This window comes from Chrysemys picta, chromosome 1 (genome assembly GCF_011386835.1).
Source record: "Chrysemys picta bellii isolate R12L10 chromosome 1, ASM1138683v2, whole genome shotgun sequence".
Taxonomy (NCBI): Eukaryota; Metazoa; Chordata; order Testudines; family Emydidae; genus Chrysemys; species Chrysemys picta.
In genome coordinates, this window is record NC_088791.1 from 31174951 (window position 1) to 31189997 (window position 15047).

Genomic DNA, 15047 nt, shown 5'->3' on the forward strand with positions numbered 1-15047 from the left:
GGGCAGAACCTCAGAGAAGGGGCGGTTCGGGGGGGGCAAGGGTGTTTGATTTTGTGCGATTAGAAGGCTGACAGCCCTAGGGGCTCCATTTTTTATTTTTTGCATTTCAAAGGTGGTAACCCTATTCAGGCCTCCTGTGCCTTACGCTCTCTAAAGGGGTCTGGCTCCAGCTCTCCGGCCCCCCGTGCCATGTACTCCCTTCCTTCAGCAGTCTGGCTCGCTCCCGCCGCCCTTTGTGTGACCGCCGGCGAGTAGCGCCTGCCCACGGCGTCTCAGGGCTCGAGGTAACCGCCAGATGTTTGGCCGCAGGAGGCTTCACTTAACGGAGTCCCCCACCAGGGGCCGCTGTACGGGTGTCCCGGCCCTCCCAGGGCGGGTAAGGTGCTATTTCTCCCCCACCCTCCCCAACTCGTGGCGCAGGTTCCCTACAGCTCCCGCCGCCGGGGCGGCTCATGTTCCAATCCCCGGCTGGCGCCACGCGGGGCAGGGAACGCTCCCGCTCACCCTGCGCGGGGCAGGGAACGTTCCGCTCGCGCGGCCCGGGTACGTTGGAGACCGTTGGCCACTCGTGGGGCCCCAGGTTGGGGTTAGTGTCACGCGCGGGCTTTGCCCGTGGTGACGTCACCGGTCGCGCTCTACTCTCACTCAGTCGGCGTTTCCCGACCGCGTGCAGCAGTTTGAGCTCAGCCCAGCGGTTCCACCCAGTCAGTTAGTGGCCAGCAGTAGTAGCGGCGGTAGTGAGCTCCCGTTAGCGACGCCTCTTACGCCCCGCCCTGCCCCATGTTCGGACCTGATAAGCAGTCGGGGCAGCCGAAGCTGGACTGCGGTGGCAGGTTCGGGAATATGGCGTCTGTGGGGGAATTTAACTCGTTCAGCGCTAGCATCCCGGCCACCAAGGTGGAGCTGTCTGTGTCCTGCAGGTAAGCGAGCGGGGTTAGACGGTGCGGGGCACCCGCGGGTGCTGCCTTGCGTGGCGTGTCGGGTGTGAAAGCCCCAGCTCCCCCCTCTGGTGCCCTAGGAGGATGGGATTGGGGGTGAGGGGGGGACGTGTCTGATCCAGCCCCCTTGTGGTTTCTCGGGCTGGGGTGTGCGCTCCACTCTCCCTGTGATGAGCTGTGTGGGCGGAGGGTCCCGACCCTTCCCCGTGCGGTGGGGTGGGCAGGACGGGGACTTGGGGAGCAGGCGGAGTGAAATCCCTGAGCGCTGCGGACCGTACAAAGGAGAGTTGGTTTCGGTTCCTTTTCGCAAGTGCTTTCTGGAGAGACTTGGCTCATCCGTTTCTTCTGGGAATGTTCCAGCTGGGAGAAGTTGGTAAATCCTCATGCAGCGGGCTGGGTATTCAGACACCAAAATCTAGTAACAGGCTCCTTCCCTTCCTGGGAACCTCCGATTGGCTCTGGTGTTACAGGCTACGCAGGGAGTGATGGCAAATACATAGAGAAATAGTAGATGGGGGATTCCCCGTACCAAAACGGTGTGGCAGCCTGGGCTACCGCCCCAAATTATTTCCTCATGGGAGGGCTGCGTGTGATGCAGGTGTCTTTATTTAGATCGGTTCCAAACCTTTCGCTGGAGGAGAGAGAGAGACAGACTCGAGTTGGGTTTCTGTGGTCAAGGAGCATTTCCTCAATCTGGCTGACACTTATCCTCAGACCTGTCCCCAGGTCTCATGCGATGCGGAGAGGAGGGACAACCCCTGTCAAGACACTGTTTAAAAGAACCTTGTAAAACTGTTTCAAAACTTTAACAGTCCAGTCGCACACTCCGTCCATCCTTGACTATGATGTTGATGGTAACTAAAACAACAACAACCCCTAACTAATGGTATTTCAATTGCTCATCAAAATTTACTCGGCCTGGGTGCGTGTGGGCAAGTAGAATGTTCTAAGTTTGGCAAAGATTTTTCCCCCTCTAAGGATGAAGAATTTTTGCTTCGTGTGCTAAGAGACCCTCTCCCTAGTATTTAGAAATCTCCTTAAAACTGCCTAATCGACTGTAGAACAGCAACAGCCGTAGCTGGTGTATTTGGCAGCTTTAATTGTTGTTTCCTGTTGGGAAACGAAACAGTCTGCTGAGCCATTGCCAGTGACATACTGTACTACTAAAATGTCCCGGGCTGTATCCTCTCTGTTGCTTCAGAGGTGCCGAGGTTACCACTGCCACTCCTTCAGCGGTTTACAAACCAGAACGGCTGCTCCTGAACTCCCTTCCCCAAAGTAAACCTCGTAGCTGTTTTGATAAGGGGAACATGTCGAAACAAGGATAAATCAATGAGAAGTATAATAATCCTCGCCTTCCTAATGGCTAGGCAAATGAAAAGCTAACACGCCCCTTCCTCTCCCCCCCCCCCCCAAACAAAACGTGCTTGTTTATTATTAGGTTGTCCACTTCCTCCACCAATATTTTTATTTAAGTTGCCTATTGCCTCTTTTCTTAATCTAAAATTACAAGGTGTCTTGGAAGGGGATGGCCTTCTTGTTAATTTTTTGTACACCACTGTATAAATTGATTAGGTTCCCTAGCCACTGTCTGTAATACAAATAATAATAAAAAAGGCTGATGTCCTCCACTTTCTATGTAGAAGAGGGATGAACTTATTTAATAGGGGTTGGTTTGAAGACTGTAAATATTCTTCCTTTTCGGATGGAGTTTTTTGTATATTGAAATTTTCACAGTTTGTGACGCCTCAGAATATTGAATTTCTAGAAATCACCACAGAGTTTCTAAATAGCACCCAAAGGGAAACTGGACACCACACAAGGCATGTTATTGTTTAGAGAAAAACAGGCTCTAGGGTTCAGGAGCTTTAGTTTTAGGGTTGGGTTTTGTAAGTAAATGCTATGATATCTGTCATTTTGTGGTATTTTATACTTTTTTACTCTCTTTTGTGTGTAATAAGAGAACACCTCTTCAATTCAGATTGCTGGTTTACTTTTTTTAATATTTTATTTCAGATTTTCGGTACTATAACTTGGCAATAAATAAAACAGTACTGTTATGAAACTTGAGTGTTGAAGAAAATAGTACTGATACAAAACAGTATAGCCAAATCTAGCTGATTGAGATATACTAGTGTGTGGTTTTTTTTTTTTAATAATAAGTCAATCAAGAAGTTATTTAAATACTATAACTCACTTAATAGGATTGGCTAAAATATGGGTGTGTATGTCTCTGTACATGCCGTAGCTAGACAAAGGAAAACAAAACATTCCATGGGTTCACGCAACAGAAAGAAAAACAAGGTTGTTCAAATAAAACTGGCTTCTCATTTGACTATTCACTGCTCCCAGCTCCTCCTCTTCATTTCTATGTTAGGTCTTACTTGTCAAATGTTAATGTCTAAATATCTGGGAATTCCCTAAGGGAATTTCCTTTATAATGCAAGTGGTAAACTGCACTTTTTTTGGTTGGCAGCAGCAACATGTATTAGTATCAAAATGGAAAATGAATGACTTTAGGAAAGACACTAATGAATAACACATGATTATGACTCATCTGTGTACACATTTATTGGCTAAAACCCCAAAAGAAATAGCATTCTAATACAAATATGCAATATGGACAGAAGACTAAACTGTGCCAGATACAGCAATAAATGCTTCAGTTCAGTAATTGCTAATTACATTTGTTTTAGAAAATGTCTGCCTTCATTTATACTGTAGTACAATATCTTAAATTATATAATAATTTATATAATTTCATACTTCCTTATAATCTAGTGCTAATACTGTTCTAATACTGATTATCAGCTAATAGAGCATTAGTTTGTGCTGATCTGTTCCTAGATTCCAGCTACGTTTTCCACTTCCTTTTTGGATGTCTATAGGAACCATACAACACTAGTCTATTTATCATTTGCTCACTGGTGTAACTGGGGCTACATCTACACTACAGGGGGGGGGGTCGATTTAAGATATGCAAATTCAGCTACGCGAATAGCGTAGCTGAATTCGACGTATCGCAGCCGACTTACCCCGCTGTAGGGACGGCGGCAAAATCGACCTCTGCGGCTTCCCGTCGACGGCGCTTACTCCCACCTCCGCTGGTGGAGTAAGAGCGTCGATCCCCAAGAGGTCGATTTCTACCCGCCGATTCAGGCGGGTAGTGTAGACCCAGCCTGGGCTGTCAATGGACGCAATGTGGTCTACTAGTTACATTAATAGATAGGGAGTCAAGCAACATGGGTTCTCTTCCTGACTTCACCAATCATTCACTCTGTGACCTGTGGAAGTCACTTGGCGCTTAAGTTTCCCCATCAGTAAATTGGAGTTAATAATAAAACTATGTTCACACACAAATGAAAGTAGTATTTCTGACCTCAGGAGATTAAAAAATGAGTTAGACCACTCAAGAAACCACAAACCATGTGAATTCCCCCCCCCCAAGAGTGTTTTTTTTTTTTTTTTTTTTTTTTTTTTTTTAAGAAGATTACAGAGTGTGGGGTATGTGTTTGTGTGTGTTTTCTTTCTGATCTGTCTTTTGATTTTTGAATTCCCTCTGCCTATTACACGCATGTGTGACAATTGGTGTTGTTCACTGTCCCAAATTTATTTGGTAAGGTGATTTTTGGCCCTGGCTGCAGGAGTAAGTTTGCTAGGTATCCAGTTTTCCACTGGAACAGCTGGTCGAAAAGGGACCCTGGTGGCTCCAGTCAGCACCGCTGACCAGGCTGTTAAAGTTCAGTTGGTGTGAGGCTGGCAGGCTCCCAACCCGGCTCTGCACAGCTCCCCTTGGCCCCAGCCAGGAGCCCCCTCCTGCACCTGGAACTCCTCATCCCTGATCCCACCTCAGAGCCAGCACCCTCAGCTGGAGCCCTCACCCTCCTGCACCCCAACCCCGTGCCCCAGCCCGGAGCCCCTTCCCACACTCTGAACCCATCAGTCCCACCACTGAGCCCGGAGCCCCTCCTGCACCCTGAACCCTTCATTCCAGAGCCCATACCCCCGCCCGGAGCACCCTCCCTTATCCTGAACCCTTCATTTCAGGCTCCACCCCAGATCCCATACCCACTCCCATACCCTAACCCCCTGCATCAGCCCAGATTCCCTTCCTGCACCCTGAACCCGTAATTTCTGGCTCCACCCTGAAGCCTGCCTTCCCAGCTGGAGCCCTTACCGGAACCCCAACCCACTGCCTAAGCCTGGTGAAAATGAGTGAGTGAAAGTGGGGGAGGGGGATGGAGTGAGCGGGGGGCGGGACCTCGGGGAAGGGGCAGGGTAAGGGTGTTCTGTTTTGTGTGATTAGAAAGTTGGCAACCCTATGCAGGAGCTCTCACCCCTACATCCGTCTGTCCTCTGTCCAGCGATTAATCCTGCCCCTCCTTCCCCCAGTTCCTGCATCAGTTCTGCTCATTTGTAGCCCCAATGTCCATAAGTTCTGCCTCCTAGCCTCTCCATCAATTCAACGTCCCACCCCATCAGTTCTGCCCTCTACCTCATTTCTGCTCTTCCTGGGGTTTTTCACTTCCCTCTCCTAGGCCTCGGTGTGGGGACTACAGCTGGGTCTCCTTCTCCCCCTTCCAGGCTGGGGCGATGGGGAGGATTAGCTCCAGAGGCTCTGCACCCCTTTATACTGTTCCCAAGCTGCATGTTGCAGTGAGTGTGGGGAGGACCAGAGGAGCTGTCAGAACTATAAAGGGAAGGGTAACAGCCCTCCTGTGTACAATACTATAAAATCCCTCCTGGCCAGAGACTTCAAAATACTTTTACCTGTAAAGGGTTAAGAAGCTCAGGTAACCTGGCGGACACCTGACCCAAAGGACCAACAAGGGGACAAGATACTTTCAAATCTTGGTGGGGGGGGGGGGGGGAAAGGCTTTTGTTTGTGCTCTTTGTTTTGGTGGAGTTCGCTCTTCGGACTAAGAGGGACCAGACATCAATCCAGGCTCTCCAAATCTTTCTGAACAAGTCTCTCATATTTCAAACTTGTAAGTAAACAGCCAGGCAAGGCGTGTTAGTTTTATCTTTGTTTTCTCAACTTGTAAATGTACCTTTTACTAGGGTGTTTACCTCTGTTTGCTGTAACTTTGAACCTAAGGCTAGAGGGGGGTCCTCTGGGCTCTTTGTTTGATTACCCTGTAAAGTTATTTTCCATCCTGATTTTACAGAGATGATTTTTACCTTTTTCTTTAATTAAAAGCCTTCTTTTTAGGAACCTGATTGATTTTTCCCCCCCCCCCCCTTGTTTTAAGATCCAAGGGGTTTGGATCTGTTTTCACCAGGGAATTGGTGAAGAGTCTCTCAAGGTTACCCAGGGAAGGGAATTAGCATATTGGGAGTGGTGGCAGTGGACCAGATCTAAGCTGGTAGTTAAGCTTAGAAGTTTTCATGCAGGCCCCCGCATCTATACCCTAAAGTTCAGAGTGGGGAAGGAGACTTGACATGGTGGCAGGGATGGGATCATTTTAAACCAAAAGCCAGTAAGATATTTTTTTTTCTCCTTTCTAGCTGCTTGGAAAGCAGAGCTGAAGGTAGATGCATATCCTATCTATCCTTGCCTGAATGCAGAGGTGTTAAGTTTTTTTAACAAGGGTCTTTGTTAAGAGAAGGGCTCAAGCAATGAGCGAACAGCTGGCAAAAGGAATTTACAAGCTGAATTGTTTTTTTTTCTTTCTACCTCTCTGGGATAGCTAGTTAGAAAGTCTCTATTACCTAAGCAGCCTGAGCTGAGTGCATCCCAGTTTCAGTGAACAGCAGAGGGGTGTGTCCCAGCACAAAAAAACCAGGAAAATGACTACCAGTGAAGCAGCTAACAAACTAGAACTGGCCAGACTAGAAGCAGAAGAAAATGAAAGGAAACATCAGAGACTGCTCCAATTAAAAAAACTCAAGAAAGAAGCTGATGAGAGCTATGGAGGAGAGAGAAAGAGAGAGGAAGCATGAACTGGAATTAGCAAGGGCTAGGCAGAATAATCCAGCCAGCTCTAGCAACCCCTCTCCAGGTACCGCTTTCCATCCCAGAAAATTCCCCACCTACAAGGCAGGCGATGATACTGAGGCCTTCTTAGAAAATTTTGAAAGGGCCTGCCTTGGGTACAGCATCACTACAGACCAGTACATGGTAGAGCTGAGGCCGCAGCTCAGTGGACCCTTAGGAGAGGTGGCGGCTGAAATGCCTAAGGAACACATGAACAGTTATGAACTTTTTAAAAACAAGGCCAGAATCAGAATGGGACTAACACCTGAACATGCCCGTCGGCGGTTCAGAGCCCTAAGGTGGAACTCAGACGTGTCATTTACCCAACATGCCTACACATTGGGAAAAATTGGGAGGCCTGGATATCAGGAGCAAATGTTAAATCTACAGAAGAGTTGCCCTTCCTAATGCAAATGGAGCAGTTTTTAGAGGGTGTTCCTGAGGAAATAGAAAGGTACATCCTAGATGGGAAGCCCAAAACTGTAACCGAGGCGGGGGAGATTGGAGCCAAATGGGTGGAGGTGGCAGAAAAGAAAAAAACTAGTAGCAGTTGGAGCGAATATCAGAAGGGGCAACCCGAAACAAAACCTTACCACCGGGGACAACCCAAGGCCCCACCTACATCTCAAGGGAAACCCCAGATGCCTTCTCACCCCACCACACCAGTCTCCACCAACCAACATCGCCCTGCCCATTAGCAGGGCAATCTTTTAAATGTAAAGAACTGGGACATATAAAGGCCCACTGCCCCAAGCACCCCAACTGATTACAGTTCATTACACCACAATCACACCAAAGATCCCCAGGCCCAGATGCCTCTCTCATACCCTCGGAGCGAAGGGAAACCTTAAGAGTGGCCGAAAAGAAGGTTATCGCGTGGAGGGACACTGGGGCACAAGTGTCGACTATCCACCAATCCCTAGTGGACCCCAAACTCATCAACCTGGAGGCTCCGGTGACAAGTCAACCCTTCATGTCACACTCTGTAACCTTGCCTACAGCCAAGTTACATGTCCAGTACAAGGGCTGGTCAGGAATGTGGACTTTTGCAGTCTATGACAATTATCCCATCCCTATGCTGCTGGGGGAAGACTTGGCCAACCATGTGAAGCTAGCCAAGAGGGTGGGAATAGTCATCCGCAGCCAGGCTAAGCAAGCTTTCACCCCCCCCATCCCTGTTCCTGAGCTGTCCACCAGGGCCCCGTCTGTGTTACCAGAGACCCAGACAAAGGTGGTGGAACCAGATCCCCTGCCAACGACTGCAACAACCGTAGTGGATCCAATCCCAGAGACCCAGCCAAAGCCACATTGGAAGTGGTGGCAGCGGACCAAATCTAAGCTGGTAGTTAAGCTTAGAAGTTTTCATGCAGGCATCCACATCTGTACCCTAAAGTTCAGAGTATGGAAGGAGCCTTGACAGGAGCCATCCCCATTGTTCCAGGAGGGGATGAGGGACTGGAGCCAAACTGAGCTTCTGAGTGTTCCCCCCCACCCTCCTTTCCCCCTCCTTCCTCAGCTGTTTTCGCTGGTGGCGAGAGAGAGTGTGTGTGTGTGGGGGTGTGTGTGTGTGTGTAAGAGCTTTCTGTAGCAGCTCCGATTGGTTGTTCTGCCCCATGAAGTGGACAGGTGGGGCAGGCAGCCAATCGGAGGACTTTTTTTTTCTCCTGAGGCAGCACTCAAATATGTCAGATGACTGGAGTGTCTTGCTTCATTATAAGACTTGCTACAGCCCTGGCGAAATCCAGACACTTGTGGATAAACTGGCTCATCTCTTGGCATTGATTTTGCAATTATTTCTTTTTTTGTCTACAGTATTTCATCTATTTTTTTATGGGTATAAAATGTGAGCATAGGCATAGTCTTACAAATGTTGGAGGAGCAAGAAGTAAAAATATTTTTCTTTCTATTATTGATTTGCATTATCATAATGCCTAGCCTAGGAGCCCTCTGTATTTGTGAAGTGCCTAGTAAAACAGGGTCTTGGTCCATGACAACTATTCAGTGTCAAATAATTAAGGAAAGGACCAGAGTTTCTGTGAACCTAATAGAGCACAGTATATCTGTGGATTTCTAATCCATGGAGACTCTGGAAGTCTGCAGGTGCTGGCAGGGGGATCTATTCAGGAAGCACCAAAACAATTGTGCTTTTAACTTTAGATACTGACTTCCATAGTTTTAAATACTTGGGGTTTTTTAGTGATGTGTTTTAATGTTTGTGTTGGGATTAAATGTGATCTATAAGTAACTTATAAATGGATGGATTTGTTTAGTTGTGATGTTACATATATTAAGAAGAACTTATTTGTGGTGCATTTCCATTTGTGAGATATGGTGCATCTGGTGTATAGCTGATGAACTGCATTGAAAAGTCATGTCTAGCGAGGTACGGGGGCAGGAGGTGAGGATGACATCGTTGACCTACTCTACATAAGGGAGTGCACCACCTCAACAGCCTCAGTTCCTTTGCTACTGTCACAGAGAGCAAATGGAACTCACCTTTTTTACCTCAGGCTAGCTCTTCCCTTAATCTGATTTTAATACTTTCTTGTAAACGTGAGTTGAGTAATATAGGATAGTTTAGTATAGAGCCTTCCCTTGTCCTGGGAGCCATTGACCGCTCACCAAGACTTCATGGGGCCCAGAGCTTTATGAGGGTTTCAACAGGTACACCTCCCTCAGGGTTCCATGTTATTCCCACTGCCTTCAGCGAGAGAGTGTCTTTCTTATGGCAGCTGGATGCATAGGCCCTGACTCCGTGGGTGCTCTGGGGCTAAAGCACCCACAGGAAAAAATGGTAGCCCCCCTATCAGAACCTCCCGCTCTCCCCAACTCCTCCTGCCCCCCAGTAGGCCCTGCCGATCAGTGCGTCCCTCTCCCTCCCAGCGCCTACCACGGATCAGCTGTTTCACGGCATCAGGAGCTGCTGAGGGGGAGGAGCGAGGGCACAGCATGCTAGGGGAAGGGGGCGGAGCAGGGGTGGGGGCTTGGGGGAAGGGGTGAAGTGGGGGTGGGGCCTGGGCAGAGCCGGGGGGGGGGGAACACCCCCCAGCAGCTTAGAAACTTGATGCCTATGGCTGGATGTCAATTCCCGGGTACTGCCAGCCCTTCAGTCATAAGCACTCTCCTCTGAATTTACGCCAGGCCTCAGTTTGCCTTGCAAGTTAACACTAAGTGCACCCAGTTCCGAAGTTCCCCATAAGTGTCCCTCTGTAGTATCTAGCCGTGATCCACTGGACACTCACAGAAATTACCAGATAAGCCGTCCCCAAAGGAACACAAGCTTGTTCGATTCAGCTGAGTATAATCTCCAATATAACAACGCAGCACTGTAATCTGTTTATAATGAAAACAAATATAAAGTATCAGAGGAGTAGCCCTGTTAGTCTGAATCCACAAAAACAATGAGGAGTCCGGTGGTACCTTAAAGGCTGGCAGTATATTTATGCCAATATCTGTAATTTTCACTCCATGCATCTGAAGAAGTGGGTTTTTACCCATGAAAGCTTATGCCCAAATAAACAAATATAAAGTTATTAATAGATTAAGATGTATGATATCGTAAGCAAGGACAGTCAGAACACCAGGTTACAAATAAAACAAAAGGTATAACCTGCTTCTTATAGTCTAAACTTAACTTTAACAGGCTAAGCCCTTGTCTAAAGACGTCTGTCTTGCCCAAACGTGCTTTCAGACAAACCCTCGTTGAGATCCCATTTTCATGAATGTAATTGTACTGTCCAGTTAGTCCCCAGATGCAGGATAAAACAGGGGTCCTTTTGCCTTTCTATTATACCCCAGAGTTGATTGTCTTTGCACCTCAGATAGGTGCTTTGTCTGGCAGAAAACAGGGTGGATTGATTTAAATCAAGGTGATTTTAATCCTGATTCAAATCACCAAGTGGAAATCCTCTATTTCAGCAGTCTGCAAACTTTTGAGGGTTGGGCCCTGCCTTACCCCTGTCGTGTCCCCACCTCCCGAGCTGGGGCAAGAGGCAGGGCCACGGCTTGGGGGGAGAGGGAGGGATGCGGACCGGGCAGGGCTGTCCCTAGCTATTCTGGGGCCCTACAACCCCCCCCCCCTCCGCAGGAGGGGTGTGTGGGGCCCCAGGCCTCCGCAGGGGTGGGTGGGACTGGCCCCAGGCCTCTGCGGGGTGGGGGGCGGGGCTGGCTTGGGGGGTGGGGGGAACCAGCACTTACCTGCGGTGCGACTGGGGCCAGGTCGCTGCATTTCCCACCGCTGGTGAGTGAAGGCCTGAACCTGCTGCACTCCTCAGTGGAATGGGAGCGGGGCTGGGCTGGAGCAGAGCAGGGGAGGGAAGAGGCGGGGCAGGGGCCGGAGCAGCACACAGCTGCGCAGGGCACCAGGAAATTTGGTGCCCCAAATTTCCTGGTGCCCTATGCAGCTGCGTACTCTGTGTATGAGTAAGTATGGACCGGGGTAAGGAGGCTGAGGCTGGGGCAGCAGCTGGAGGCGGGAGTGGAGCTGCAGCCGGGCTGCGGTGAGGATTGGCGGCCGGGCCTACGGCCAGGTCCGGCTCTGCTCCTGGCTTTGCCCCTGCCTCGTCCTTGGACTGGGAATGGAGCTGAGGCTGAAGGCTAGCACGGGACTGGGAGTGGAATGGTGCAGAGGCTGGGGACAGGGCTGGGAGCTGAGGCCAAGGAGGGGCTGGGTGGTGCTCCCTCCCTGCTCCTGTGAGGCTGGCCTGGGCCCCACCATGTCCCCCTGGACATTCCTCCACACCCTCCTAGGGGGGCCTGCCCCACACTTTGTTCTATTTAAATCATTGATTTTTAATCAGTTATTTTCTAAAGAAAGGTGTTTTCTTCTCAGTTGATATAACCATTAAAACAGCTTTAATGGTTGCAGCTAAATAGAACTTTTATACTAGATTTGGTATATCTTTTTGCCATCTAGGAGAGCACACTATAACAATATACATTCATTTAAGTAATTTATTTAGCTTAATTTCAGATTCTTTTAATTGTACCTTTTTAAGCATGTTGGAAAATACAGTAACTCCTCAGTTAAAGTCATCCCGGTTAACGTTTCGTTGTTACATTGCTGATCAATTAGAGAACATGCTCGTTTAATTTGCGCAATGCTCCCTTATAACCTTGTTTGGCAGCCACCTGCTTTGTCCAGTGCTTGCAGGAAGAGCAGCCTGTTGGAGCTAGCTGGTGGGGGCTTTGAACCAGGGTGGACCAGCAGCCCCCCTATCCGCTCCCCTAAGTTCCCTGTGCGGCAGCTGCCCAGCAGGCTACCAATTGCCTACAGTTCAGCTGTCCCTCCCCCCACTGCCATGTGCTGCTCCTGCCCTCTGCCTTGGAGCTGCTCCCGGGAGCCTCCTGCTTGCTGTGTGGGGGGGCTGGGGGAAGAGAGGAGCTAATGTCAGGGTGTCCCCCTGCCCCCCCGCTTACTCCTTCTCCATATAGATCAGGGTGGGGACATGACAGGGCTCAGGACGGAGGGAGCTTGCTTAGTGCAGCTGCTGTCTCAACTTCCTGATCTACTTAAAAAGGCAATGTACTTAGAGTGGTGTCAGCGTACTTGAAGGGGCAATGTGCATCTCCCTCTCACTCAAACAGGGTGTGTTTCTCGCTCTGCCGTGCTGTCTCCCCTCCCTCCATTCGTCCTGCCTTGTAGACATACCCGTAGCCTCACACTCTACGCTACCTGCCAGATCGGCGGGCAGCCATTGGTCGAGCAGGTTTCGATTTATCGCATCTAGTCTAGACGTGATAAATTGACCCTCCCCCCCTGAGTGCTCTCCTGTCAACTCCTGTACTCCACCACCGCGAGAGGCACAGGCATAGTTGATGGGGGAGTGGCAGCAGTCGACTCACTGCAGTGAAGACACCGCGGTGAGTAGGTCTAAGTACGTCAACTTCAGCTACATTATTCACGTAGCTGAAGTTGCATAACTTAGATCAATTTCTCTCCTCTTTCCCCTCCCCCCCCCCCCATGTAGACCAGGCCTAGATTAACAACAATGTGTTAAACAATGTGTTAACCCTTGAGGGCTCAGCCGAGTGCTAGTTCATCATTTAGCAGTAAGGCATTCCCTGGGAAACACCCCACTCTCTTCCATCCTCTGACTCCACCACCTCAAACAAGCTTCACAATCATCCTTGCTGTGTACAGTATTAAATTGTTTAAAACATATACTGTGTGTGTATACCTATCTATATCTATAGGTCTGATGAAAAAAATTTGCCTGGAACCTAACCCCCCCGTAATTACACTAATTCTTCTGGGGAAATGGGATTCACTTAACATCGTTTTGCTTAAAGTCACATTTTTCAGGAACATAACTACAGTGTTAAGCGAGGAGTTACTGTATGTTGCTTATTTACTAGATAATTCACTTTTTGCTCATGCTTTGTGTCCAGCTATATTAGGATGGTAACTTAAACACACAACAGCATATAAAATTTATTTATTAAACAAAACAACCTTAAATGTTTTAGATACATGGGCTGGAGAGTAAGTTTCTATGATGGGTGGAATCGTAAATACTCATTATTTGAGAACTGGGCAAATTAGAGCTCAGGTAGGGAGTAGCTATACAATAGCCGTATGAGACCACCTTGGTGGGCTCTGTGGATGAATCTGATGAGCTGCATGATGATGTCTTCTGGAGTCAGCGGCCAGATCTCAATGCCTGTGGTAACTTTGCCAGTCTCCTGTACCCAGTAGAACAGGCCTTGGGTCTCCCCAGGATCAAAGCTTTAATACAGTACATGACCTATTGTGCCATATTTATAAAGCTTAACCTCAAAAAGTTAGATTCTCACCTCCCTGATTTCTTTAACAGATTAGAAAGAAAAGCAGCTTTTAACTCAGTTTTTGGTAGAGGCTCATGGATTCAACATATTTTATATGTAAATGTTTTAAGACATTAATAAGTTTAAACCTTAACATATTTTATATTGCATTCAGATTTCATTTTAAACAGGTTTTTTAAAAAGGGAAAAAAAATAAATTTATACTAAATTTTTCAAAAAAAATAAATAAAAAAAATCTTTAAATCATCCATCTAGCAGAGAACTTGTCAGTCAACTCTGCCAGGTTACATAGTTTTAAAGCATATTTTTAGTAGGAATACACCACTCCTCACACACCATCCATAAACATCTCACAGTGATTATGGTGACCAGTGTGTCACTGGCTTTCATTTGATACCTTACAATACAGTACATGATTGCTGTAACGTCCTTCATTATTGCGAACCTTCAGCTATAACAACCCTAGTCCCTGGATCCCAACTACAGTACAGTACTCAGGGCCATAATCAGGACATGGCAAGCGGGGCAGCTGCCAAGGATGCAAAGCTGAGGGTGTGGAAAAATGAGTCAGAAAAATGAGGGGGGGAAAAGCGGTAGGGGTAGAGCCCTGCAGTGGGGCAATACCATGCACAGGGACGGATTAACCTGTTATGGGCCTGGCGCCAGACATATTTGTGGGCCCCCATGGAGGCAATGGAGCATGGCGTGGGGAGGTCAGTCCCCAGAGCGAGGGGCCAGCCAGAGGCAATGCGGCCTGGCATGGTAGGGGCGGCCCCGCTCTGCCCAGTGCCAAGGCACTATTTACAAACTGGCAGTTGCCAAATGCACAGTGGCCTGCCTGGCCCTGTGCTGCCAGCATGCCCCTTCCCCTCGGGGGCAGGCCCATGCCACACCACACAGCTCCCCCCCTCCCACTTAACACCCCCCGACTCCCTGTGGCCAGAGCCCCCCCCAACCCACTATGTCCAACACCCCCCCAGACCTACCCACAAATGCACAGCGCCCTGCACAATACCACCCCTGCCCACAGCCCCACCACAATTGCCCAGGTTCCACCCACAGAACCCCCCCATTGCCTAGTGACCCAACACACACATCTTCCCTGCCCCTTCACAGCCCTGCCCTGACCCCCAAGAGACCCACTCCTCCACACCCTGCCTCTTGGCCGCACTCACCAGCCTGCTGGGAGGTGACTGCTGGGCTGAGCCGGCAGCACAGCCAGGGCTGGTCCCAGGGCGGGGAATTGTTCCGGCCCCTTGGGAGTGGCGTGATCAACCAGACCAGATCCTGCCCCGGCCAGGCTCCCTCAAGACGCGCTTGTCTGGAGGGGCCCAGCCAAGCCCCCC

At 49.1% G+C, this 15047-nt stretch overlaps 1 protein-coding gene across 17 annotated transcripts in view; it reads left to right on the top strand.

Annotated features, from left to right (window-relative positions):
• The first annotated feature begins 411 nt into the window (after positions 1-411).
• Positions 412-15047, top strand: part of CPNE8 (copine 8) — a 276759-nt gene continuing 262123 nt past the window's right edge. For 9 of the 17 annotated variants that reach the window (XR_010589758.1, XR_006174072.2, XM_005286837.5 and 6 more), the window contains exon 1: positions 503-920. Coding sequence is in view for 12 of the 17 variants with exons in the window: in XM_005286837.5 (XP_005286894.1) it covers positions 781-920 (140 nt within the window). In the remaining 5 variants the exon portion in view is untranslated. Of the gene's footprint in view, positions 921-1141; positions 1312-15047 lie in introns of those variants that run through there. The other 8 variants (XM_065554382.1, XM_042848637.2, XM_042848638.2 and 5 more) reach the window with 4 other exon arrangements.